At 46.0% G+C, this 27,244-nt stretch overlaps 2 protein-coding genes across 3 annotated transcripts in view; one reads left to right on the top strand and one right to left on the bottom strand.

The window, feature by feature from the left end:
• The first annotated feature begins 723 nt into the window (after window positions 1–723).
• On the top strand, window positions 724–4,096 carry GHRH (growth hormone releasing hormone). Its single transcript, XM_061125698.1, has 4 exons — window positions 724–803; window positions 1,071–1,175; window positions 3,092–3,211; window positions 4,024–4,096. The coding sequence occupies exons 1-4, from the start codon at window positions 724–726 to the stop codon at window positions 4,094–4,096; spliced, it is 378 nt and encodes a 125-aa protein (XP_060981681.1).
• A 10,492-nt stretch (window positions 4,097–14,588) lies between these two features.
• The window catches only part of RPN2 (ribophorin II), a 50,922-nt gene continuing 38,266 nt past the window's right edge, over window positions 14,589–27,244 (bottom strand). For both annotated transcript variants that reach the window (XM_061127237.1, XM_061127238.1), the window contains exons 12-17: window positions 25,749–25,943; window positions 24,379–24,465; window positions 22,778–22,873; window positions 21,233–21,308; window positions 19,244–19,373; window positions 14,589–14,905 (exon numbers count right to left, since the gene is read on the bottom strand). In XM_061127237.1, coding sequence (XP_060983220.1) covers window positions 14,893–14,905; window positions 19,244–19,373; window positions 21,233–21,308; window positions 22,778–22,873; window positions 24,379–24,465; window positions 25,749–25,943 — 597 coding nt within the window. In that variant the 3' untranslated portion in view covers window positions 14,589–14,892. The remainder of the gene's footprint in view (window positions 14,906–19,243; window positions 19,374–21,232; window positions 21,309–22,777; window positions 22,874–24,378; window positions 24,466–25,748; window positions 25,944–27,244) is intronic.

Below are 27,244 nucleotides of genomic sequence, written 5' to 3'. Positions count from 1 at the left end.
AGTTACCGAGTCCATTTTATGGATAGAGAAACTGAGGTCTGGAAAGGAGAAGCCCCTAGTCCTGGGGTGCACACCCTAGTCCTGGGGTGCACACCAACCCCTAGTCCTGGTGATGACTGAGCCTGGATATGAACTTGGATTTTTCTGACTCAGAGCCTGAGTTGTTAGCCTCACTCAACACTGTCAGTCCACACTGGGGCAGAGGGAGACTTAGGCAAATATGAGAAGCTGTTTGCTCCTCCCCGACTCCAGTCTTCTTGCATGAAGAATCCCCATGGACAGAGGAGCCTGATGGGCTACAGCACATAGGGTCGCAAAGCGTCCGACTTGACTGAAGCGATTTAGCATACATTATTATAATTATTCCTTGCTGAGGCCTGAGTCCCACATAGAATGCCCTACAGGAAGAGGTAGTTTCACCATTGTCTTTCATTGTATGTTCAACCCTGTGAGGTCAGCGGCATAGACTTATCATGCCCATTTTACAGATGGAGAAAATGAGGCCAGAGTTCGTGTCTGGCAGAGGAAGAACTTGAACCCAAGGGTGTCAGACTTCGAGTCTGCTCCGTCTTCCCTACCCCACAACTTCCAAAAGACAAGAACCATAGCTTGCACAGAGCCAGGCCGAGGGCCAGAGCTAGCAGAAGGCATCCCAGTGTCTATGGGTATGCCTGACTTTTCTTCCTGTCTGTCATTTCCCAGGTGCCAGCACAGGGGTGAAGGATGCTGCTCTGGGTGTTCTTCCTCGTGACTCTCACCCTCAGCAGCGGCTCCCATGGTTCCCTGCCCTCCCAGGCTCTCAGGTAAGCAGTCCTGACAAGAGAAGCAAGAGAGGTGCTTTAAGGATGCAGAATCGAGCTGGTCCCCAGCTGGCTCCTCAGGCAGCCTCCGCTGCTCATCTCTGGGAGGGAGGCAGACTGAGCCCCAGAGAGGTCACCACCCAGCCCTGGTTCCAGCCCTTTCTGGGGATGAGCAGGGCAAGAGGTGACAGAAGGACCTCACAGAGACCCAGTGAGCACAGTCCCCTGGGCCTCCCGCCCCACCCTTTGACCTCTGACTCCTTCTACTAGGATCCCACGGTACGCAGATGCCATCTTCACTAACAGCTACCGGAAGGTTCTGGGCCAGCTGTCTGCCCGCAAGCTACTCCAGGATATCATGAACAGGCAGCAGGGGTGAGCTGGCGTTCTCGTGACTTCTCCCTGCACCCCCAAGGCATCACGATTTGGAGGGACCAAGTCTGGTCTCTTCGCTTGCACAGCATCTGTCACTTCTGGACTTGCCAGGGCAGAAGGGCTCCAGTGTCGAACCTCGTCTTACCTTTAACTAATAAATGATCATTGAGCATAGGTGCTTGTGCCTGAGTTGGGCTCCAGTAATAACACTGACACAGTCACCACTTGACTGACTCTACCAGAAAAAGACTTTGCCCTGGTTCATTAATACATACCTGGCACAGTGCAGAGTAAGCCCTTGGTAGTGTCAGCCATTATTCTCAGGTTCTTATGTGCTCTTTCCAACAACTTTACAAAGGTTGTCCTCTCACCCCCGTCATACAGAAGCTACATTAATAGCTTCTAAAGGACACACACCAATGAGTGGCAGAATTAGCATCCAATCAGCCTGACTCCACTGCCTGAACTTGTTTTAGTTTTCATTTTGAAAAAATTCCAAACTTACAGAGAAGTTGCAGAAATAGTACAAAGGGCTTTTACATGCCTTGCCCTAAGAGTCAATAATTCCTAATATTTTTTGGTATATTTGCTTACTCTATATTTGGGGCTTCCCTGATGACTCAGCGGTAAAGAATCTGCCTGTGATGTAGAAGACGCAGGTTCGATTCCTGGGTCAGGAAGATTCCCTGGAGGAGGAAATGGCAACCCACTCCATTATTCTTACCTGGAAAATCCCATGGACAGAGGAACCTGGTAGGCTACAGTCCATGGAGTCGCAGAGTCAGACAAGACTGAGCATGTATACACACACACACACACTCTCTCTCTCTCTCTCTCTCTCTCTTTATCTATGCCTAGATACAGATCTAGACATACATACACAAACTCAGGTATGATTATGAGTATTATTGTTTTGCTGAACCATTTGAGAGTGAATTATAGTCGTCACGACCCTTTATCCTTAAGTACTTTTGTGTGTCTCCTAATAGCTAATCAAAGGATACTCTCTTCTAAAATCACAGTATAATTATCACTTAGAGTCTATATTTAAATTTCACTAGTTGTCCCAAAATGTCCTTTATAAACATTTTTAAATCATTTTGGCTGCGTCAGGTCTTAGCTGTAGCACGCAGGATCTTTCATTGTGCCTCATGGACTCTGGTTGTGGCACACGGACTTAGTAACTGTGGGGCTCGGGCTTAGTTGCTCTGCGGCATGTAGGATCTTAGTTCCCCCATCAGGGACTGAACTCATGTTGCCTACATTGCAAGGTGGATTCTTAACCACTGGACCACCAGGGAAGTCCCTGTAACAATTACTGATCTTCCTCATCCAGGACTCAATCCAGCCACAGGTGGCATTTAGTTGTCATGTCTCTAGTTTCTTTTAGTCTGGATCAGTTCCTCAGTCTTTATGACACAGACATTTTTTATTAGTAAAGGACAGTTCTTCATAGAATGTCCCTCATATTGGGTTTGCCGGGTGCTTCCTCATGAATAGATTCACATTATGCAGCAGAGGTAATGTTGTGTCCTGCTCAGCGCATCCTGTCGGGAGGAGCATGTTGTACATTTGTCCCATTGGTGATGGTAACTTTGATCACTTGTGTAACACGGCACCTGCCAGGTTTCTCCTCTGTTGAGTTAACATCTTCTCCTTTGTACTTAATAAGTCATCTGTGGGAAGATATTTTGCAAATGTGTGCTTCACAACCTATAGTCTTCACTCCTATACACACTGTCTTCTTAAACGTTGCTGAGTCTAATTCAGCTGGGTTCCAGAGTCTATGCCAGATATCACAATAGGTCGAGGGATGCAATCCCGCTCTGCGCTCTTTGCCCTGACCTTTCCCAAGGCTTCCTCCGCTTCCTACTCAATCAACAACTTCTGTTGTTTCTCTTCGTCTAATCAAACAGAGAGAGAAACCAGGAGCAAGGAGCAAAGGGCCGGCTTGGCCGTCAGGTGGACGGCGTGTGGACAGACCAACAGCAGATGGCATTGGAGAGCGTCTTGGTGAGCCTGCTGCAGAAGCGCAGGTGGGAATATGTGTGTGTGCACAAGTGTGAAGGTCTGCACATGTGTGTACTGAGGGACCTCAGAGGCTTCTGTCCTCAAGTGTAGCCAGGAAAAGGACTCTCCTCCTCTCCAAGCAAACTGGGAACGAGGTCCCTTCTTCCCTACATCAAGAACCAGAAGAAGGGGGGACATGTGTGATGGAGACTGGCCGTCATCCACTCCTGTATCTCCAGTGTGTAGCCAGAGGCCAGCCTCAGTGTCTGTGTCCAGAAATGTCCCTCACTCAAGAGTCCTAGAGTGGGACCCGGAATCTGAATTTGAATGAGAGTCCCAGGGGACTCTGATGCTCCTGGTCTGAAATGCATGCCCTGGATCCCCTGCCAAGTTCATCAAACTGTAAAATCAAAGGGAGGCCAGCCCCTCCCAACACCCTTGGGTGGAGGACTGTGAGCAGCACTTGTGAGATGGAGAGATGGGAATGACAGTTCCCTGACCCTCACAATCCCAGTAGGAGTCGGGGAAGATCAGGAATGAGTTTTCCCATTTTACAGAGGAGGAAAACTGAGACAAAGATGAGGCAGTAGCTAGCCCCCAGTTAGGGACTAGGCAGGCCCTAGACCTGCCTTTCTTCCCCAGAGCCCTTCACACGAACTCCATTTCCTCAAAATGACATGACTATTTGCAGAAACTGTGCTGCATTTTAGAGCCCAATTTTTGAACTGTGAGCACAAACGTGCCCCAGCGTGACTCTGCCAGACACCTCCAGCCCAAACTATTAAGAAAATCCAGTTCCCAGCAGAGCTCTCCGTGTGCCCCCTCGCATTCTTCCCAGCCTGATTAGACACCGAGAGCTCAGAGATCTGGCCAAGTATTGTCCTAGGGAGATGAAAGCGGCAGCAGGCTGACAGGCAGAAAACAGCAGAGGTGAGAACCAACCCCGGAGGCTGGATGGACACCTGAGCCCCAGGTCTGCTTGTGCGGCCAAGTCTCTGCCCACAGCAAGTCATCTTCCCTGTTCCCTCCTCTGGGAAGGGAGCAGATTTGCTCCGATGACTACCAAGGTCCCGGAGGATAGAATTCTTTTTTAAAATAAATGTCCCTAAGAATAATGCCTCCCCCGCCACCACACCGCCCCGGCCCAGTGCCTCTCACACTGGGATTAGGTCACTATTCACCTGCTTCAGGGCTCCCACCAGGCCGCAGTGGGGCAGAGTGGCCCCAAGGAGGGCCAAGTCCTAAGAATGCAGGCTTTGTTCCTGTATGTTAAATGCCAGAGGCTTCACAGAGCTGAAAGTCGTAGAGCAGCAGGAAGGCCCCAGAGGTTGCTCCCACCATTGTTCCCCCTCCAGCTCAACTGTTGCAAATACCAGGATATGAGGGGGTGGGAGGGATGCTGAGAAAACAGAACTGCTGAATTAATTCTTACATTAATACCTTAAGAGTGTAGTGTAGAATGATTTGGCAGTTAGTATCCTTTCACACCCACCACGCTTTATGTCCACATAAAAGTCCCCTAAGTTAACAAGTTCAGATTTCTCCATCTTCCCAGCTCTTAAAAGTCATCTAGGGACTTCCTTGGTGGTCCAGTGTTTAAGACTTCGCCTTCCAATGCAAGGGGTGTGGGTTCAATTCCTGGTCGGGGAAATAAGATTCCATATGCCTTGTGGCCAGAAAATGAAAACATAAAGCAGCAGCAATATTGTAACAAATTCAGTAAAGACTTATAAAATGGTCTATATAAAAAGAATCTTAAAAAATCATCCAAAGATGGCCAGGTTCTGGGCTGAGGGGACAGCCGTGGATGGACCAGTCTTGGTCTCTGCTCTCATGGAATTCATAACACACTGAAGCAGACAGAAATTAAACAAATACTTGTACAGTGGATTATTTAATTTGTGATAAATGGTAAGGGATGTGGTGAATGTGTGTGCTAGAAAGAATGACCTCATCTAACCCTGTTTGGGAGTTAGAAGTGGCTTCTTCAAGGGCCAGTGACTTCCCAGGCTCTCAGTGTGAGTGGGTTGGGAGAGCTGGGGCTGAGACTGAGGTCGTCGTGGGAGTCGGTCAGTCTCAACACTGGAGTCACTGTCACCCTAATTCCAAGTGTCCTGTCCTACCTTGCCTTGATTTCAGTGCCCCCAGACTTAGCTTTATCTTTCTTTCTGCAATAGGAATTCCCAAGGATGAAGATTCTGCCTCTATTTTCTGCTCCCTGCAGCTGAGACACAACTGCATCCAGTTAATCCTTTTTAATTTCTGACCTACTTTTTCCTTTATAAATACAATAAAATTCCCCCAGACTGGTCTGCATTTCAATTTTCTTTTATCTTCAGCCTAATTTTTCACATTTTACAGAGCTCCATTTCCCAAAATGGTATTACAAGATATTAAAAAAAAAAAAAAAAAAGCTAACACTTACCAAACACTCAGAGTGCCAGCCGGGCAGCTTCACATGTAGAACCTCATAGACTCCCTACACCGCCTAGCGGGAGGTACTGGCGCTGTTCTCATTTCACAGACGAGGAACTGAGGCACAGAGGGTGAAGTGAATTGCCACAGTCACTGCCAATAAGGAGAGAGCTGGGATTCAACTATAGGGGACCCAGCCCAGAACTGGGCTCCTAGACGTATTTGTCTACTCTGGGTCCAAGTCATCCTTCACCCACTGGTGACTCATGCGTCTATGAGCAATGCCATTTATTCACTCAGCAAACGTTTCTAGAGATCCCACTGTGTGCCAAGTGCTGTGCTAGGCAAACAAAGCCCCTGACCTCATAGAGCTTATGCTCTTTCTTTCTTTTTGACTGTGCTGGGTCTTCACTGCTTCGTGGTCTTTCTCTAGTTGCTGAGAGCGGGGGCTACTTTAGTTTTGGCGTGTGGGATCTCATCACAGCAGCTTCTCCTGTTACAGAGCTCAGGCTCTAGGCAGCACAGACTCGTGTAGTTGTGGCCACACGAGCTTAGTTGCTCCGAGGCATGTGGTATCTTCCCAAACCAGAAATCAAACCTGCGTCCCCTGCATTGCCAGGCAGATTCTTAACCACTGGACCACTAGGGAAGTCTAGCATAGAGCTTATATTCTAATGGAGGAAAGAATAATAAAAACAAGTAAATATAGAATTTGTAAGATGGTGGTGACTGCAAACAGCAAAAAATTAAGGCAATGGGAGTACTGCAGGGGATAATTTATCCATAATGAATGAGTATGTGGTGGGGGGAGTTAGGGAAGGCCTCACTGATGAGGGACATTTGAGTAAAGTCCCTCAAGAGTCAGCCTTGTGGAGAATGACTGGGTGAGGAACATTCCCAAAACAGTGAAAACCCAACACAAGGGCCCTAGACAAGAGTGTAGAGGGGGGAGGCGCAGAAGGCCAGTATGGCTAGCCAGGGCACATCGAGGCTGTGAGTGGAGGAAGGGAGGCCAAGAGGGAGCAGGAGGCCAGCTCATGGGGGTCCTGGGAGGCCATGGGAAGAACTGAAAGGATCTCACTCTCTGGCAAGATAGGAGCCACTGCAGAGTTTAAGCAGAAGAATGACATGATCTGACTTGCATTTACTGCCACTCTGAGAAAGGGTCAAATGCTGGATACATTCTTAGGGTAGAACTCATTTGCTGATGGATAAGGTATGAGAACTGGAGAGGAGTTAAGAATAATTCCAAAGTTTGGGGCCTGAGCAACTGGAACTGGAGGTGCAGGGAGAATTAGGAGTTGGGGTTTAGACATGTTGAGTCTGAGATGCCCTTTAAAGGCACCATATAGGGGGGCTGAGTAGGCACCTGGGTGTGCAGGTCTGGAGCCAGGAGAGAGGTCTGGATAGCTGTCACCTTTTAGATGGTCTATAAAGTCAGGAGATTAGAAAAAAATTTTTTTTAATTTTTTAACAAGGACCTACTATACAGCATATGGGACTCTGTTCAAAATTGGCAGCCTGGATGGATGGGGAGTTTAGGGCAGAATGGATACATGGACATGTATGGCTGAGCCCCTTTGCAGTTCACCTGAAACTATCACAACACTGTTAATTGACTACAATTCAATAGAAAATAAAAAGTTTAAAAAAAAAAGGAAAATATGAAAAATTGTATACATGTATAACTGAATCACTTTGCTCTATAGCAGAAATGAACACAACATTGTAAATCAACTACACTTCAATACAATTGTTTAAAATTTTTTTAATTTAATTTTTAAAAATTAATTTTTTTAATTAAAAAAATAAAAATAACCTTTTTTTTTTTTTTTTTAAAAAAAAAAAAAAAGAGAGTTCCCTGTCAGTCCAATGGTTAGGGCTCAGTGCTTTCACTGCTGGGGCCCCAGGTTGAATCCCTAGTTAGGGAACTAAGATCTCATAAGCTGTGTGGTGCAGCCTAAAAAAAAATTAAAAAATAAAGTCAGAAGAGTGAGTTAGATCACCAAGAAAGAAGAACAGAATAGCAGAACTGCAAAGACTACCCCAGGGCACTCTGTATTTAAAGGTTGGAGGAAAGATGAGGAGCCAGCAAAGGAGACTGAGAAGGAAAAAGCAAAAAAACTGCAAGAGAGAAATTCCAGAAAGCAGTTCAAGAAGAGAGTGATGGACTTTACCAAATGCCGCTGATGGGTCATCAGTTGAGAACTGAACATAAAATGATCATGAAAGCCAACGATGACCTTGGCAAGAACAAACTGGGTGCATGGTGGAGACAAAACTCTGACTCTAGTGGGTTCAAGAGAAAATAGTAGGAGAGGGATCAGATCCGGAGCGTAGAGACCTGGCTGTACAGTACGATGACCACTGAACACATATGGCTGCTGAACACAAAATGTGGCTAATATCAACTGAGATGTGCTTTACGTGGATTCCAAAGACAGTACGAAGAAAGAATACCAAATGTCTCAGTCATGTTTTTATATTGATTACCTATTAAAATAACATATCTGGTAAGTTGGATTAAAATAAAATATATTAAACTTGATTTCACCTATTTCCTTCTTACCTTTTTATTGTGGTTACTAGACAATTTCAAATCACCTATGGGTCTTGGAAGCCTGGTGTGCTGCATGCAGTCAGTCCATGGGGTCGCAGAGAGTGGAACACAACTTAGCAACTTAACAATAGCAAATAGGACTTGCATTATATTTCTATTGGATGGCACTGGCAGAGTCAGTTCTTTTGAGAAATTTTGCTATTAATATAAAGAGAAGCAGAGAGCTGAAGTCACTGTCCAGAGTTACCTTTGTCAGTGATTACCCAACTTTTTCTATTCGTGAACCATTTTACCTGGGTATATCCCCACATATCGCCTCTCCGAAGAATTGGTGAACTTGGGACTTCCTAGAGGTCCAGTGGCTAAGACTCCATGCTTCCAAATGCAGGGGGCCCAGTTCTGATCCCTGAGCAGAGAACTAGATCCTGGCATGCCGCAAATAAGAGTTCACATGCTGCAGTGCAACTAAAGACCCCACATCCCGCAACTAAGACTCAGCGCTACTAAATAGCTACATTTTTTTTTTTTAAAGAATCTGTGCTTTCATTGCAGGGGCCACAGATTCCATCTCTGGTTGGGGAACTAGGATCCTGTATGCCCCGAGGCACTCACGGCCAAAAAAATAAATAAATAAAAATAAAATTTAAAAATTTAATTTAAAAAAATAAAAATTTTACATGAAGTCTAGGTGATGGGATGTGTTTGGATTGAAAGCATGAAAATATTCACAGCATTTTAGAGTTGATGGGGACTCAGAGGTGAGCAATCTCTTCTCTGTCCTTTTCTGGCTTGAGACACACAGTGCTGGACCCGTGGGTCCATCTCCCACACCAGGACTGTAAAGCCAGCTTGGGGTTTCACAGCGTTCAGACCACCTGCTCTCCTGTTTACCCTCCAAGAAAGAACGTGAAGCGTGGGAACGGCTCCGCAGGGAGCCCGGGTGGCTCCACGGAGCAGACAATACCCACAATGGGGAACAAAAGACCCCTCCGGAGGAGAAGGCTGGCCTCTGAGGGCCGCAGTCCACTTCAACCAAGCCGAGCCGGCCACCAAGAACCTGCCAGGGGAGGAGAACAAAGGAGGCGGCTGCTGAATGGTGTCCAGCCCGACCCCCCTCCATCCCCCAGACCCACCTGCTCATCGTTTCCTCCGCTCGTCCCCACAAAAGCAAAGACCGAGGGCTCTCTCAACTTCCAATTAGTTTTTCAAATGAAATAATGACCGCTGGGACCTGCTGCTACTTGTGGGTTTCGAGGTGAATGCCGTTATAAAGGAAAAGACTGTGATGGCCACAATTCCGGTGCTTTATCTCCATTAACTACAACACTAATGGCGGCTTAAAGGACTTAACCCCTGCCCACAGAGAGGCTGGGAGCTTCCCATTCCCTTGACGGTCCCATTTAAGATGAAGTGCTATTTTTATTATTATTATTATTATTTTGTCCTACAGAATGCTCTGATCAACAGAGGATTTGTTTCTTATGATAATCCCTTATGTTTGCATTAAAACTCACAAAGAGGTTCTCATCCATTGCTTCACAGGCTCCCTACCACAGCCCTAGGGGGGAGGGCAGAGCAGAGGTAAGAGGTCAGGTCCAACAGCTCGGAGGGGTCAAAGCTGGGGACTGACTCCTGATTCCAGGACAGTGCCCTTGTGGTTTTCCAAGATGCCAGGCCCCTCAGGAAATGCTGGGGAACCAACCAACAAAGAAACAAAAGAAATGTAGGACCTAGTACAAACTGCTTACTGGGCCCCTGCTAACAACATACAGGAAATAACAACGGTAATGTCTATACTAATCTGAGCAACCTCTGAGTCAGTGTCAGTGCCAGACGCTCTGGTGTGTGTTTTGAATGTGACCTCATTTAATCCTTATAGAGCCCTCAGAGGTGTTATCCCATTTTTACTGATGGGAAACTAAGGCCCAGTGAGGTGAAGAAAAAAAGATCAGTTGGATACTGACCTGTTGTGCTGACTACTCTTGGAAGCCCAGGTCCAGGCACTACTGTGATGTCAAATGAAAGACAGAGCTCACAGCAGTTAAAGTGGAAAAAACAGATTTTATTCAAGACTACTGTAATCAGGGGAAAGAAACCTCATACAGAACTGGGCTCAATTCTGAATACAGTGTGGTCCACTGGCAGCTGGTAGCCAAAGAGCAGGGTGGGGCTCAGTGGGTGGAAACTTACTAAGAGGATGCATCAGGGGTAAGGGGATTCTGGCTGAAGACAGACCAGGGAGATGAGACATCACCTGGGAGATGGTGGAGGGTGAGGATTCTGATCATATATCAGCCTGATCAGACATGGAGGTAGGAGGGTCTGGTTAAACTGCTTAGCAAGATTCTTGCTAAAACTAGATCTTAAAAAAAAAAAAATGGCACAAATAGTGAAGGAGAAATTTCAGGAGCCTGGCTAAAGTTTGATCAAGCAAAGAATCTTTGCCGGTGGTGAATAATTTAAGCAACAAACCTGGTGTATGTCATAAGTCGTAAAGAGTTAGGCCAGTTCTCAACTGTATCTGCCCAGATCCATCCCTAGGCTATGAGCAAGTGGACTCTCCCCTGCAGCCTTCAAGAGGCTTCTCCCAGTGGGTAGGACCAGAAAGAGAGCATAAGAGGTGTTTCTGCCTCTGCTACATCCCAGCATAAAATTAAAGTTCCCTAAACTTGCAGTTGGTCCTAGAATAAAATCTATCTCCTTTACCACAGCCTTTAAAAGCTATATTTGGAACTTTCCTGGTGGTCTAGTGGTTAAGATACGGGTTTGATCCCTAGTCTGGGAAGATTCCACATGGTGTGGAGCAACTGAGTTTATACACCATAACTACTGAACCAAAGCTCTAGAGCCCACATACCAAAACTACCGAAGCCCATGCACCTAGAGACCACGCTCCACAAGAGAAGCCTGTGCACCGCAAGGAAGAGTAGCCCCCACTCCCTGCAACTAGAGGAAGCCTGCAAGCAGCAACAAAGACCAAGCACAATCAAAAGTGAATTTTTAAAAATTCCATATATATTGTAATACACAGTATCTGTGTTTCTCTTTCTGACTTACTTCACTCTGTATAATAGGCTCCAATTTCATCCACCTCACCAACATGCAAGGCAGCAAAATGTGGCTCAGCTGACAAAGAATCCGCCTGCAATGTGGGAGACCTGGATTCGATCCCTGGCTTGGGAAGATCCCCTGAGAAGGGAAAAGCTACCTACTCCAGTGTTCTGGCCTGGAGAATTCCATGGACTGTATAGTCCATGGGGTCGCAGAGTTGGATACGACTGAGTGACTTTCACTTTCACTTTACTTTCAAAAGAGACACAGATGTAAAGAACAGACTTTCGGACTCTGTGGGAGAAGGTGAGTGTAGGATGATTTGAGAGAATAGCATCGGAACACGTATATTACCATATGTAAAACAGATCACCAGTTCCAGTTCAACGCATGAAGCAGGGCACTGAGAGCCGTTGCTCTGGGACAACCCAGAGGGATGGAGTGGGAGGTGGGAGGGGGCTCAGGATGGGGGAACACATGTATACCTGTGGCTGATTCATGTCGATGTATGGCAAAAACCATCAAAATATTGTAAAGTAATTATCCTCCAATTAAAATAAATCAATTAAAAAAAACCCTGTATTTGTTCTAACTTCCAAGGATACGCTCTTCCTTGCTAACTCTGCCCTGTTTACACTGCCCTGCTTTCAGAGCCTTTGCCTAAGTTGCTTCTCTGCCTAGAATGTTCTTCCCCAGCTCTGCAAAGACTGCTCCTTTCATTGTCAGCTTAGCCTTCCCAACCCCTCTAGATAAAAATTCCTTTTCAGATTTGTGCTCACTCTGTTCCCTTTCCCCTGTCCCCTCCGGGATATAAGTGAACTGAGGGCAGAGAAGGCATCCATCTTGCTCACAGCCACAGCTCAACCAAGCCCAGAACCCGGCATGTAGCAGATGTCTGCTATGCTTTTTTTAAAGTTATTTATTGATGGCTACACGGGGTGTTTGTTACTGCACACAGGCTTTCTCTAGTTGCAGCAAGCAGGGGCTACTCCCTAGCTGCAGTGCGTAAATTTCTCATTGCGGGGGCTTCTCTTGTTGCAGAGTACAGGCTCTAGGGGCGGTGAGCTTCAGTAGCTGTGGTACACCGGCTTAACTGCTCCGCCGCATGTGGGGCCAGGGATTGAACCACTGTCCTCTGCACTGGCTGGCAGGCTCCCAATCATTGAGTCACCAGGGAAGTTCCTCTGCTGTGCTTTATTCTCCAGCTCCTCTGGGTCTGCAGACCAGCCCCGAGCCAGTCACGGCACCCCTGAGCCCTGCCAGCCCCTTTTCCAGACAGCTGTTTCCTTACCTCCTCCCCTCCATCCACTATATTTCTGTTCTCAGGCCCTACTGCCCTAGCTCTACACCTCTGTCCAGCAGGCTTCAATCAGTGTCTTCCGGAATGGTACATGTCTGGTTTCAGTGTGAAACTCCCAGGTGGGTGGGCTCTCCTGCTCTCCCCGCTTCCCCACCACTCTGAACCGTTGAGGTCCCAGCATCTTTAAGTAGGGACACCAGGAGACACCACTTGGACAGCAAGGAGATCCAACCAGTCCATCCTAAAGGAAATCAGTCCTGAATATTCATTGCAAGGACTGATGCTGAAGCTGAAGCTCCCATACTTTGGCCACCTGATGCAAAGAACTGACTCATATGAATAAGACCCTGATGCTGGGAAAGATTGAGGGCAGGAGAAGGGGACAACAGATGGTTGGATGGCATCACTGATTCAAGGGACATGAGTTTGAGCAAACTCCAGGAGATAGTGAAGGACATGGAAGCCTCGCATGCTGCAATCCAAGGCGTCGCAAAGAGTTGGACACAATTGAATGACTGAACAACAGTATGGGAAACCAACATGACCTTTTCCCATCAGAGTGGGTCTCCAAGTCATACGTCTACAGCAGCCAGGCAGGTACCAATCACATGAAGTTGGTGAGAGGAACAGGACCAGGATAGGTGGAACTGACACCATCTGGGGCCAGGTTGGGGTAGGGTGGGACTATGGCTGACTGGAGAGTACAGGCCCCACTCAAAGGCAAGAGCTATTCAGCTTCAGCTGATTGTTGCCATTCGGAAAGCAAGCCTAATGCTGCCAGCTCTGATTTTCTTTTTCCAGAGAATCCTAAACCCTAGACCTGGATTTTTATATGAATTTTCTCAATTTGTGAATGTTAGCAACTGACTTAACTAAAAAAAAATTATGGATCAAATAAAACATGGGTCACCGGTTTGCAACTTCTGGGAAAGGTGAGCTTATTTTTCCATCTTAGAGGCAGCCCTGTAATTGCCCATATGGGCCTCTCCCCTGCAGAATCCCATTCAGAACTAGCCCAGAGTTCCCAAATGGCCTTTCCTCTCTCCCCAATCAAAATCCCCATTTCCTCACTGTAGCGAAGTCCAGCTAAGTTGGAAAGCAATCTGATTAAAATCATTTCTACCCCCACCCCAAACTCAGTACTCTTGAGGATTACCTGTATCTCAAAAGTTACCTTTTACTATGTTTATTTATTTATTTAGGCTGTGCTGAGTCTTCGCCACAGCTTGCAGACTTCTCCAGTTGCAATGCACAGGCTCAGAAGTTGCAGTGCTTGGGCTTAGTTGCGGTAATGTGGGATCTTAGTTCCCTGACCAGGGATCGAACCTGGGCCCCCTGTACTGGGAGTGCAGAGGCCCAACCACTGGACCACCAGGGAAGTCTCCTATTATTTTCAGTTAATGGAAGTAAAGGCAATGAGTCCAAGTGTGTAACTATGGGCCATTTAGGATAGATGCCAAGCACTAGGCCAAGATTTCAGATGCATGAAACTCCTTCAGTCAAGTGAGAAGGTACTGTCATTATCTTTTACAGAAGGAAAAAAAAGGAAACTTGGCGACATTAAGCCACTTGCCCAAAGTCCTTCACCCTGTGGTGAAGTAGGCTTGACCAACACTGAAGTTTGCACACTTGGAACACACAATTCAGTATTATTTTCCTAGGTGATACCATATGACCTCTGTGTAATGGTGGTCCTGGGCACAGCTCCAACGGGGCATTTCCAAGATGCGTGTGTCCCTCTCAGCACCTAAGATGGCTCATAGGCTCAGCCTTCTTTTAAGATAATCCCTTCCCTTCCCCATTGCATGCCAAGACCAAACTTTCCAGAAGGCAAAAGCAGAGGAGCCTTCAGATATCAACAGGGCATAGTTGGTACCCAGTGCTGGACATGAAGAAAGGATACTGGCTTTTCTAGGCAATTCTCAGTTCTGTTAGGAAAACAGTGAGAAGGACCAATGTAAATGGTCCTGGAGAATCACCCCGCCATCATGTCAAGCATACTTTCCAACTAAGGCCTCATGTCATGTGTCCCGGAGACCCCACCAGCCCCAAAGTACCAAAAAAAACCTCTCAGGTCTTCGTTCCTGTTATTCTCTTTATTCCATTAACAGATTAATTACAGATTTCAACTTTTCAATGCAACAAGTGGGTAAGTTAGAATATTCACAGCATCTTGCTAGGGCACCGTGCCAAAGAAACAGTATCTGGGTATCCACTCTGTGCTGGGGACATAGAAAAACAAGCAAAAGTATAACCACAATTTTGACTTTCTTCTTTTTAAATAAAGGGTTTTTCATTCCTCTTTTCAAATTGTGAACTGTCTTTAACTCCTTTTACCAATATTCACTTCAGCTTTCAGAACTTCCTTCCTTTTTCTGGAACTAATGTGCTGTTCTGAAAGAAAATGGAGACAAACACAAAATTATCGAAGATTCCAACTCACTGTTACAGCTCCTAACTTGGTGACAACAGAGAAACCAAGGTCCTCTCCCACTATGAGATCCCATTTGTAAGGGAATGATCATTCATCTATTAGTCCTATTTATTTATGCCCCATCTCATTTCACAAAAAATGAAAGACAGCTCAAACTAAAGCTGATGACAACTTAAATAAACAATGAAACACACCTGATGATACCTAAGTAAGCGTGATATGTGAAAACACAAGATGAGGTAATTAATTCCAGGCACACCTCTCACAGCGTAAGGCCAAAAGGGCAGTGTACATTTCAACTAGATGAAGGGTTTAAAGAATACTCATCTTCAACTTCCCAGACTCTGGGTCCACCAAACAACACATGGCCCTCATGTAGCTTGGATGATGACATCCTGACCTTTTGGTACAGAAATCTGCACCATATTCCTGCCATGTGGTCATGTTCTTGTCAATGATCAGACTGGATGTCTAAACTTCACAGAAAAAAATTAAATCTAAATCTCAATAAATCTCTTTAGCCTCCCCTAGACTTCAAGAAGTGACAGGGAAAGACAAGAAGGAAAATGATCATTTAGATAGATACTGTGCAACCAGAGGGGGACAGCACCCAGGAGGTGATCTGATGGTGCGGGTGAGCAGAGGCGAGGGGCCCACACACATGCTCTCCTCACAGGCAGCTGTCCCCATTGGTGAGGGCTGATGCGATGACAAGCAGGTCTTGCAGAATGGCATGCTCCAAACCAAGTAACCAACAGTCCATGCACAGGCGTGGAACTCATCCTGAGTGCCCCTAATTCTGTGCCAACATTCAGACGTTCCCAGGTACATCAAAATGTATGTGTCCCAGGAATTCCCTGGTACAGTGGTTAGGACTCCTCACTTTCACTACAGGGGGCATGGGTTCAATCCCTGATCAGGGAACGAAGATCCCACAAGCCACATGGCTCAGGCAAAAAAGTGTGCTCTGAAATAATTTATGCAGAGAGGACAGTATAATTATGAAATAAGAACAGGTGAAAGGGTGGTGGCCCACAAGCCTCCACTGTGGCTAAGAAGCTAGCCCTCTGTTATGCCTGATCAAACAGATACCTGTCCTCAGATCAAAATCGCTTGGCTACCAGGGACTCTCCAATAAAAGATCAGGACATCAGGAAGTTCCAGATGTCCAAATGATCAAGCGACTTTCCTCTTTCTCAAGCAGTACAGTTTGGGGCTAGTAGGGTGCGGGGTTGACTATCTAAAAATCAAGAAAAACAAACCTAATCCAGTTAGTCTGAAAGAATTAAAGAGCTCAATATGCAGCAGAAAGGACTAGTTCTGAAAGCAAATCTCAGACAGAGCAACTATAATTCAGGACAAAACTAAATGGGTAACGCTGAGGAATAGGGCGGGGAGGGACAGACCACAGAGGGACATGGATGGGAGCGTGTTGGAGGGTGGAAATAAGTTTGTACCTTGGTTGAGATAGTGTTTACTATAAGATTGTCTACGTTTTTCAAGATTCACAGAAATATACACTAAAAAGGGTGAATTTTACTGTATTTGAATTAATACTGAAAAAAAAAAATCAAAACATGGTTGCTTTCTATGTTGAGAACAACATAGTTCAGCTTCTGTTCACACATCAGTGCAAAGGCTCTATATTCTATGCTCTTGTGAATTTCTCCTGTTTCCAGAGGAGTGAAAATCAGATGGTTCCATTGCTTTGGCAGGCAAAGTCATCTCCATGGCAGAGGACAAAGAGGAACATGATCTGAAAACTCAAATACCTCCCCTCTCTTTGTTCTAGTTCAGGGGTCAACACGTTGTGCCCCAGGGGCCAAATAAAGCCCATCACCTGTTTCTGTAAATAACATCTCATTGGAACATGGCCATGCTGGTTTGTTTATGTGGACTGGGCTGTCCTCACATTATGGTGGCAGAGCTCAGTAGTTATAACAGAGACCGCATGGCCTACAAAACCTAAACTACTACCTGGCCCTTTCTAGAAAACTTCTGCCAATCCCTGGACTACAGGAGCTGATCAGTGAAGCATCAGACATTCTTCTTCCCTCCTTTCACCTTGCCTCCACTTCCACATCTTGTCAAATCCAGGACTTGACAAGATGGGATTACGGGTGGTACTTCACTGGGCATTTTAGTCACACAAGGAGCAACCCTGAACCATATCCTGAGCTCTAGGAACATGAGTTCGGATGCTGGCTTTGATCTGTGGCCATCAGTCTTCATAATTTAGTGTCTTACCAAACCCCACTGTTTGGCCCAACCAGAGGATAATACTACAAAAAGGCCTAGAACAGTGACCAGGTGTGCCGGGATTTTCCATGGGACTATCACTTAATGAATTTAGATGTCCTGAATGGAGGGTGGGAGGGGTCCCCTTTAAGAAGTCCTAAAGTTACATCAGTCTTTTCCTCAACTCTGCTCTCCTATGAACAGAGAGGGGCTGTGTCTATGAAGTACCTGTGGGACTCAAGTGAGGAGGAAGCCTTACAGTCAAAGCCAGGTCCAGGCTGCTCCGCGGCCAAGTTACCACAGCTAGGCTAACTCAGGGGGCTTTGGCTTTGCCCTGGTCCGGGAAGTGGGGAAAGAGGCTCAGAATTCAGCTCTGAGGTAGGGAGGGATGGGGAGGAAGAAGTGCGCTGAAAATAGCTAAGTAACTGACATGCATGGCTGTGGGCAAGAGGGAGAAGGGGCCCTGCTCCTGGGCCGAGTGCCCCTCATCTTTACCGTAGTGTCCTATATTTTGCCAATCTACTGCTCTGCTCTGCAGCGATCCTGCCAAAGGAAAGAGGTTTGAGAGTCAAGAAAGGACAGTAAGAAGAGAAATCAGCTGAGGAAAGAAATGGCAAACAACCAAACGAGAGCTTCTGTTAATGTCACCGCTTTCCCCAGGGGCACAGCCTGATTCTTGAACTCATGAAGAGAGAAACAGACAGCTGTAACTTTCTACATAGGATGGAGGGGACATGAGAACCATGGTCTTCCTCCCCAGAAAATGTACTCTATTTTATCTGTATTAGGAACTCCTGCTGCGTGGGATCTAAATCAAATGGTTTCCACTCCCATCTCCCCTCAATCTTGTTCGTCTTGTGTGAGCAACTTCCAGAAAAGAGAGAGCTCGGCAGAGGACAGCCTTTTGGCTCCCGGGGGTCTAGACGGGCTGCTCTGAGAGAACGGGGCTCTGCTGAGAGCAAACAGCTGAGCCCCTGGATCTCTCAGATGCAGCACAGAGCTGCCAAGTTAAGGCTGCTGGAGAGGCTGAGAAATGAACCAGCTGCCACTGCTGGTGCTCTGGGAAGCCCCAGCAGAATGCAGGCAACCCCAGGAGAGGCAGGGAGCACCCTGGGCCGGTATCCCCTGGGAGGCCCTCAGAACACTCACAATGGATACCCAGGCAGGAAGGGGACATGTGGCTCTCCCACGCATATGGTCTCTGAGAAAGCCCCTCTCTTGATCTGCCCACCTTAACCAGCAGCTGCACTGAGGGTACACTGAGGGTACTAAGTTACATTCTTCTAGCAAGAGTCCTGGAGAGGAGAATGCAGGGCACGTCTGAAAATGTTAACTTCCAAAGGTGAAAGCAATTCTGACCTTTTCCTATTGACCTTTACGTGGCTAAAATCACCCAAGTTCTAATAAAGTCAAATCAATGAGAAACACCAACGTGACATTTAAATTTACTTCTAATCCAGGTTCGAAAGTCAAGCTGCCAGCCAGCTGCCATCACATTGGGCCCAGACCCTTCGTGTGAACCAAAGTTGTCTGGTTCTCGGGGACATGATGAGGGCCCCTGAGCGGTGCTCCCTGCCAGGGGCCTCTGTAAATCCCAATGCTGTTTCTGGGGGTGAAGAGCACGGGACCTCATCCTTAGGAGGAAAAGCTCGGGAAGGCTGTTGGGGTTACAGAGAAGTCCCTCTCTGGGGCACAGGAGAAGCGTGGAGAAGGGTTCTCTGTGGCGGCAGAGGAGAAAATGGTTACACAGCCAGCACTTAAAACTACAATCTTCTGCCGCCTGTCCTGATTCACTTTAATCTTCATGAAGCAATTATTTTCTTCTCTCATTCTAATATGTCAGGGCATAAACTGTTGTGGTTTTAATATATTTAAAGCTTATCATCACAACTCGTTTCTGATTTAAAAGGCTTCTGTTTCAGGCTGGATTGAGGTGTCACAAAGGCCCCTCAGGATATGAATCTTTTCACCACATACTGTTGGTTCAAAGAGCTGGGTGGACGGAGCTGACAAAACTATTTCTAGTCCACTCTGGGCCCCTGACCTGCCCCCAACCTTACCTCTTGATTGCCTGCTGGGCCAGCATCCGATTGCCAGCCAGAAACGTCACACTGCCTAAGATGGCCAGGTACTTCAGGGTCTGGAACATGTTGAGTTGTGTCCAGTAGACATACATGAGTCCCAGCATAGCTATAAGGACAGGCGTCATGAGAACCAATTGAATCAAATAGTGACATTGCCCAGGGCAGAAGACAACTAACTAGAAGCCAGTAACTGCGGAGCCCGAAAAGGTTTGTATTTATAGACCAGCTGGTTTTACTCCTTTCCTCTGATGCCAGAAAATACGTAACTCAGTATACTTGCTTCTCAGTCTTGGCTGCCAAGGAATTCGGAGGTAAGAACCAGATCTCAGTGATCTGGTTCCACGTTTTTGCATCTTTGTTCTTAAATGACGGTTTTCTATTTGTTTTTTAAAGTTGCTGTCAGGTTATATTGGGTTGGCCAAAAGTTCATTCGGATTTTTCTGTACCATCGTCTAGAAAACCTCCAATGAACTTTTGGGCCAACCTAATCATTTGGGATTCTGCTGAGCTTTCAAATTCTGAATGAAAGCCCTCAGGATTAAAGAAATAAACCCTTTTCCTTTTTACTAAAAGTTAACAAATAGGGGAAAAAAATTAAGGCTAATTTGCCACTGAGACAAGGAAGGAAGCAAGGAAGAGAGGAGGAGGATTTAGTCCAAAGGGCTCAGGTCCAGGGACTTCCCTGGTGGTCCAGTGGTTAAGACGTCACCTCCCAAAGCAGGTGAAGCGGGTTCGATTCCTGATTAGGGAGCTAGGTTCCCACATGGCTTGTGGCCAAAAGACCAGTACATAAACAACGCAAGCAGTGTTGTATGTAACACATTCAATAAAGACTTTAAAAATGGTCCATATTAAAAAAAAAAAAAAAGCAGCTCAGGTCTGGGCACTGAGAACCCTGGGTTCTGGCCCAGCCTCTGCCCTTCACAGACACTTAATTTCTCTGAGCTGAAATTCTCTCACCCGTCAAACCAGGATCATAACTCCTGCCCTGGTCACCCCCATCAGGGTTGTGATGAGTCAAATGAGGGAATGTGCACAAAAAGCACTCTGGCACAAGTCATGGCTCTAAAAAAATTTATATTCAAGCTTTGTTCTCCCTGACCCGGGAGGGCTATCACTCAAATTCAGTAACTGGGCTACAGAGAAAGGTCATCCTGTCAATTTTGCCCAGAAGGATGACGCATGAACTACAGCTGGGGTTCTTAGCCATTTTTGAGGTCACGGACCACTGTTAGAATTTTGATCAAAGAAACAGACTCTCTCCTTCCCCAGGAAAACAGAGATACACATATGCCTAGAGTTTCAAGGGGTTCATCTATGGACCCCTGTGGAATCTGAACACTATAGAAACGTACAGGAGGGGTCCTACAGAAGTCAAAGAAATCAGAAAAGAATATTGAGGTCTTGGTGAAATGCAGGGGCCACCAATCCAATAGTGTCGAAAAGTTTCTGAAACACTTAACTAACCTGTGAATTTACTGTCTTGTAACGTTTAGGTCCTAAGTTCTCTAGAGGACAATGCAGGACGGCGTGTTTGATTGTGGAAAGGACTGTTTTCTATTACTGTCCGGACACAGCCGCCAGCAAATGTGAAGATCGATATGGTGGGGGAAGATAACCTTTGGAAACTGCATTAATGCTCTCCATCCAGGAAGATGGCTCAACGTAAAGACGCGATAAGTGAGTAATCTCTGGAAATGAACAGAGCTATTAACTGAGGGTAAAATGGCCTGCCAATGGCAGCTTCATACAATGAAACCCGATATGATGACAGCTGTTCTAAGCTGATGGGCCAAACAGGTTTATCATCATATTAACTGTCGTAAAAGGCCAGGAGGAAGAGGGAAATGTTATGCTATTAAGTCATTATAGTTAATAGGTTGTGGGTCTACTTAACAGGGCTTTTGCGTGGGCAGGCGAAATGTCAAAGGAGGTTAAATGGAATTAGCAGCCTGGGGCGCTTACCAGCATGTCCCAGGTGAAAGACAATCGTGCTGGGAGCAAAAGTGAAGTTGGAGACATTGGCACCAATCCGGATCCACTGAAAGATGGGGAGAAATAAATTAAGAAGACATAAGAATTTGAAAGGGAGGCAACCCACACTGTGCCATGCTAATCCAAAAAACAGCTCTAAGGGCTTCAAAATTCATACAGACTAGAAGGACAGGGAATTTCTCCTAGTGACAACCACCCTATTCTAAGTCCTAAGGAAAAACCATTTCCTTTTTTTCTTTAGAAAGGCATTACAATACCTATTCACAAAAGTGCTTGAAAATCATTTTTAATGACAGCAAACTTTTCTATTTTAAAACAGGTGAAACCATGAAACTGAAAGGTCCAAAACTGTATTGATGATGAAGTAACTGGCATCCCTGCTAATGTCTCTAAGTTTTGGTATGAAAAACCCACTGGCAGCTGGGAGGAGGTGCGCTCACACTATGGGTTCTTTGCCTTTTGAAATTCTGATCACTCAAAGTAACAGGTGCCTAGGATTGGTTTCTGAAAGCCTGTGGCATGCCTTTCAGATTTTGACTGAGAAATAATTCTTTTATTAAAATCAGACCATTAGGAACATCAGCAATTTTCCAAAAGTAAGATCTAATGAGTTTTCCATATGGTTCTCAAAATTCTCTGAACTTGAAGGATCTGCATCTATGTTTATAGTTTTTAAAGAGACAAGGGGAAAAAGAGATGGTTAAAAAAAAATCTTAAAATAGCATGTTAAAATGGTAAGAATGTCCTTCCTCTGTACTCCCTAAAAGGCCTTCTCCTTACTATAGTATTAGTCACTCAGTCATGTCCGACTCTTTGTGACCCCATCGACTGTAGCCCGCCAGGCTCCTCTGTCCATGGAATTCTCCAGGCAAGAAAACTGGAGTGGGTTGCCTTAGAGGTGACTAACACCAATAGTTAATGCCTTTTTAAGGTTTTTAAACATAGAAGATGATACTAAACACCCTATCCTACCACTTGCCTTCTTCACTCAATAGGACATTTTTAACAACCTTGTCATATCAGTTGACAAGTACATAAATTTATCCATTGTTTTAACGAGCTACATATTATTCCATTGTGTGGATGTACCATAATTTATTTAACACTTGCTTTTATGAGGACTTTAGGTTGTTTATAGTTTTGTGCTCCAAAGAGTGTTGAAATGCACAGCCTCTGTACTCATTTTTTCTACAGCTATCAGCATCAGGTCTTGCTTTTTCACACTTGGCTTCATCTGAACATTCGTACGGAGCATCCGTGTCCATATTTTGACCATTTATAATGGCTACCAGGTACTTTCTTATTCCCCTTGTTAAGGGATCAGCTTTTTTGGCAGCTCCCCTATAGTAGGTAATTTTATTTATTCTAAAATTTTTGGACCATCGGTTCATGTCACAGTTGCTGGACCCCTTTGGAGCTGTGCTGAGGCCAGAGCACAAAGTCTCCTTTGGAACGGCTACATCTGTGGAGTCTGGCGCCAGACACACGCTGCCCATGCTAATTACAGCAACTCACCAGAGCAAAGAGCAGGAGCAGGGGCGAGAGGATCAGGGCAGTGAATGTATTGGACACCACTGTGGGGGGCCTCTTCTCAGGCTCGCGGAACAGGTGCTGCCAAAAGAAGACACACCAGGAATATTCTACCGTGTGCTCTTCCCAGTGGGGGCTGCCATGTATACCAGGAGCCAAAACCCTCATGACAGTCAAGAGAAGGAAATGCCTCCCAGAGGCTGAGACTTCCTGGCCATGGGCACCCAGTTAGCCTTTTCCCTCTTCCCAACACTGGCTTCTGCTCCCACTGGTCTCCTTCCAGGGACATTACACCAGTCCCAGCTCACAACTGCCCAAGTCTCTTTTCCCTTTCAAAACGCATTGCCATTTAGAGGCTAGAGGATGCAACCTATTAAGCGGCATCCGCCTGGTAACAAAGATGGTACCCAAGCATCTGGATGGCTGGGGTGACACATCCCATGCAGGACGATGGATTTCACAATGTTTCTGGGTTCCCAGGGTGGTGTCATCCTATTTTGCTAACTGACTTAAGTTAGCTAACTGGTGTATTTTGAAATTTTTCTTGCTTGCCAATGTCCAGCCAACCCAGCTCCATGACAAGGCAGCTCCATGTGAGACTCCTATTCCCAAATTTTTAACCTCAGCTCCTCTTTGCTGCCACTGCCATGAAGGGACTTCTAACATGGCCTGGGGCAGCTCCTGCTGCCTACCCCACCCTACAAAATCAGTCAGCACCCTTTGTCATCATGGTTATACCTTAAAGTGTTTAACTGCATTCTACATTCTTAAATGATGCTATAGCAACATCAGGAGGAATTTTAAAAAGAATCCTACTACTCTACCTTTTGGGCCCTTGGCCTTTTTCTAACAGTGGAGTAAGAGTCAGTAGTCTGCTTGGAACACTTCAACATTATTTCAGATGTTGAATTTCCCTGTTACTGCAGTATAATCATTTCTGAGGACTCTAAAACAGTCCACTGAGTGGATCCACTCAGTTTCCTTAACCAGGGCTCCAACTGCTTAACAATTATTGTGCTCATTTTGTACGCTTTAGAAACTTTTCAAATCTATTCTTTCCTTATCTGGGAACTATTTGAGCCTCACAACAGTCCCATGTACTGGGCTGGACAGGGATTTCTAATATTTGTGTGCAAGGAAGGTGAATCCCAGGAGAGAGCAAGGGCTGGCCTAGGGGATGAAAGCCCTGTGCTCCAGTTGAGCTGCCCACCTGTGGGTCCCATCGGCCCTGGTCTATGCAGGAACACGGAAGAGCAAAGCCAGACCCATCTGTGCTGTGGCTTCAAGCAGTGATCTGAGGACTGAACCTCCTGCATGCTTAGGAAAAACAGACTCAGGTTCTGATTTTGTCTCTAGCTATCTGCTTTCTGGGAAATGGCCAGCAGGCAATCTGAGCCTGTTTTTTTAAGCTCCATGATGGGGCTAATATTTGCCCTGCCTGATCCACAGGGTGGCAAAGACCAAGCTACAACATATCATATAAACAGGTTAAAAAGGGGACCACAGCCAGTATCTGGGGCTCTGCTGCCCTCTCTCATGTGTCCATTTCTCCTCTGTGTTTAGTGAAAAAGCCCTTTGGGATGTACCTGAATTTCCTGTTTGGGGGTGAAAATGTTCTTGGACAGGACAGTTGACGGAACATCATCTTCAGGGAACCTGATGACCACATCAGCCTAAAACAACAAAAGCAGCGATCAAAGGCCCAGGGGCAGAGAAGGGGGTGAAACTCATCAGCAGGACAGTATCTCCCAACTCCCATCCAGGACTGTGATTGAAAGGAGCTCCAAGTAGTCCAATCACTTCTGAGCCATTAGCCAACAAATTGAGGCAGTAAAAATTTCAAGAACAAAATAAGTATTTGTTGAAAATGCTTTTTAGAGCAAGAGTTCCAATTTTCTACTGGTCTGGTGAGCCCCACAGAGCTGCTTAATACAAAAATCCCAGTTGGTACTCAGGCTGTTACGGTAGCAATCAGAAACTGCTCCTGGGGAAGTATAATTTAGTCTCAGACAAAGAAAAAAAAGAAAAAGAAATGAAAATGTGCTCTCATACAAAAAGCAGCCCAAAATCCGAGAAGAAAAGGAGCTTTGAATACAACACAAGAAAATGCAGCTGCCCCTTTGTCTTGCACAGGGAGCCACCCACCATTCAAGGCCTGGAATCTGGCCTCTGCTACCTTCCCCACCTCACTGCCTCCTGCCCTTGACCAGATTCAGGTGCTCCAGCAAAGCGGACCCACTCATATCTTACTAAAAGCACCTCAAACTTTCCTGGAGGCTGTCCCCCAGTGATCATCCAACAGCCCCTCGGATACAATCCTGAAAAACCCCGGCAATTCTTCAACCCTTGGCTCAAATGTCATGTCTTTTAAGAAGTCTCCTCTCACCCCACCAGCCCAAAGTGAGTTATGTAAGTGAAATGCACCACGTAAACCATGAACACACCATGCAGATGAAGGCTATTAGTTTATCCTGGTTATCCCAGATAGTTATTAGAATAGCCTGCAATTCATTAGTCCACACCATAGTGAATTGGAACTGGATTTCATATCTCAGGCCCCTCCCCAGCCTACCCTGCAAGGGCACACTGTACCTCAAAAGCTAGAGCCTTTATCTCTTATATCTGTGTATCCCCTGCAGTGTTTTTGCCTGTAATATGAAAATCTTCTTCAAGTACAACAACTTTTAAAGAAATGTGCTAGAACCCATTAGGGCAAATCTATATAATTCATTCATTCACTCAATCACTATTTATGAAGCCCCCATGACATGCAAGCCAGGCCATGTGCACGCCCCTAAGACTACTAATGGGACCAGCAAGATGTGGACTTATTTATGGGCCTCTGGGTGGCATGGGAGAGGCCTGGGTAGAGAGCCCACACCCTGGAGCGGGACCATCTTTGTCTGACTGCGGCATGGCCACTCTTGTCTGGGTGAACATACAAGGAGGCACATACCACATTCCACAGGATTGGGTTCTTCAAAGTTGCATCTCCGATGATCAAGTAGAGAGTGTAGGTGCCAGATGCAGAGTCAAATTCGAGCTTTCTCTCAGAGGTGTCCAGTTCAAACTTGTACACATTCTTGCTGTCCGGCTCTGCGACAAACACCACTTCCTGGCCAGTCTTCTGGTTGTGGAGTCGGACAAATGTCTGGATGGAATAATAATGCAACTTTTCATCTGATGATTTCAAAACTCCCTCCGGGCCCAAATCCCTGAGGCAGCAGGCTGGCAGCTCTTCTGTCCCAGTGGGAGTTCTGGGGTCAGCCAGGCCTGTCTGAGAAAGCAGGAGGAACAGCCACCCCACCCTGCTTATAGCTCTGAGATCAGAGTACTTTTTGCGAGTACAAGAAATTTAACTTAGGGGTCCGGCCAAATCTCAACGACTCGTAGGCTGAATGCCCAGTTTGTGAATGATTTAAGCCCTTTGCTGAGGCTGTAATTTCCTCTTCCTGCCAGCCTTTTGCTGCCCAATTAACTTCTTCACTAGAGGGTGAAAAGAAGGGAAATGAGGTGAAACTGTAAGAAGCCCATTTTCAATTTCCTAGTGCCTCCAGCTAAAGATTTAGGAGAGGAGGCATGGGGATGGATAGCAAGGCAGAGTTCTCATCATGCAGGGCAGCCCAGTGTCAGAGAGAACCCAGGCTTGAAGACAGGCAGATCTGATTTCACTACTTAAGAGCTGAGCAAGTTATTTAACCTCCTTGAGCCTTGATTTCTTCAGCTTTAAGACAGATTTAACTTCTACACGTGTTGTATCCGTATGAAGACTCACAATAAAGTACACAATGCATTTAGCATAGTACCTGCTATACACTATCTAGTCAACAAACATTTATCAACATGATGATATAAATCTAATCACATTATCCCCCCAATGGCATAAGAAACTAAGGTTTCTGCACATAAGATGCAGCAAAACTTAATATTCACTCAGCTTTGCTTTCACAAGTTTCCAAATGAGAATTCAACAAAGCCAGTAGACTGGTTCCATTTTACAGATCATAAGGCACAGAGGATTAAATAAATGAGTTGCCGTGGCCACAGAGCTAGTGCTGGATCCACAAGAAAAAAATCTAAATCTCATTCATTACTCTACACCTGGGCAACAGACAACAACCATCAAAGTATTCAGGGAAAGAGACCCAGAGTTGTGAAGCCTCCTGGTTCCTGCGATTGTGGCCAAGAATGGGATTTAGGAGCCTGGATGCATGATCTTCCTCCTGTCACAGCCAAGCACAGGCAAGCAGTCAGGCTCACCCGCAAAATGCCATCTCTACCTAGGAGGTCTGTACGCCAGGCTTTCTAGGATCTTGGATGAGACAAGTCTTCAGTTAAAGTTTTACTTCCTCACTAGCTCCTCCTGCACTAATCCTAATCCCACCAATTTTGTCTTGTATAATAATGACTTCTCTTCACATTCTTTCTTCTCTTCGGCTTTCATTGGCAAGT

Source organism: Dama dama, chromosome 23 (genome assembly GCF_033118175.1).
Source record: "Dama dama isolate Ldn47 chromosome 23, ASM3311817v1, whole genome shotgun sequence".
NCBI classification, from domain to species: domain Eukaryota; kingdom Metazoa; phylum Chordata; class Mammalia; order Artiodactyla; family Cervidae; genus Dama; species Dama dama.
Note: the sequence above shows the minus strand (reverse complement) of the source record. Positions and strands in the feature narration are given on the sequence as shown.

What these genes read in the sequence shown, in the direction of transcription:
- GHRH (XM_061125698.1), top strand. Translation starts at nt 724, where the DNA reads ATGCTGCTCTGGGTGTTCTTCCTCGTGACTCTCACCCTCAGCAGCGGC. An exon ending in ATCATGAACAGGCAGCAGGG is followed by an intron (nt 1,176 to 3,091) that starts GTGAGCTGGCGT and finishes CTAATCAAACAG; the next exon opens with AGAGAGAAACCAGGAGCAAG. An exon ending in AGCCTGCTGCAGAAGCGCAG is followed by an intron (nt 3,212 to 4,023) that starts GTGGGAATATGT and finishes CATTCTTCCCAG; the next exon opens with CCTGATTAGACACCGAGAGC.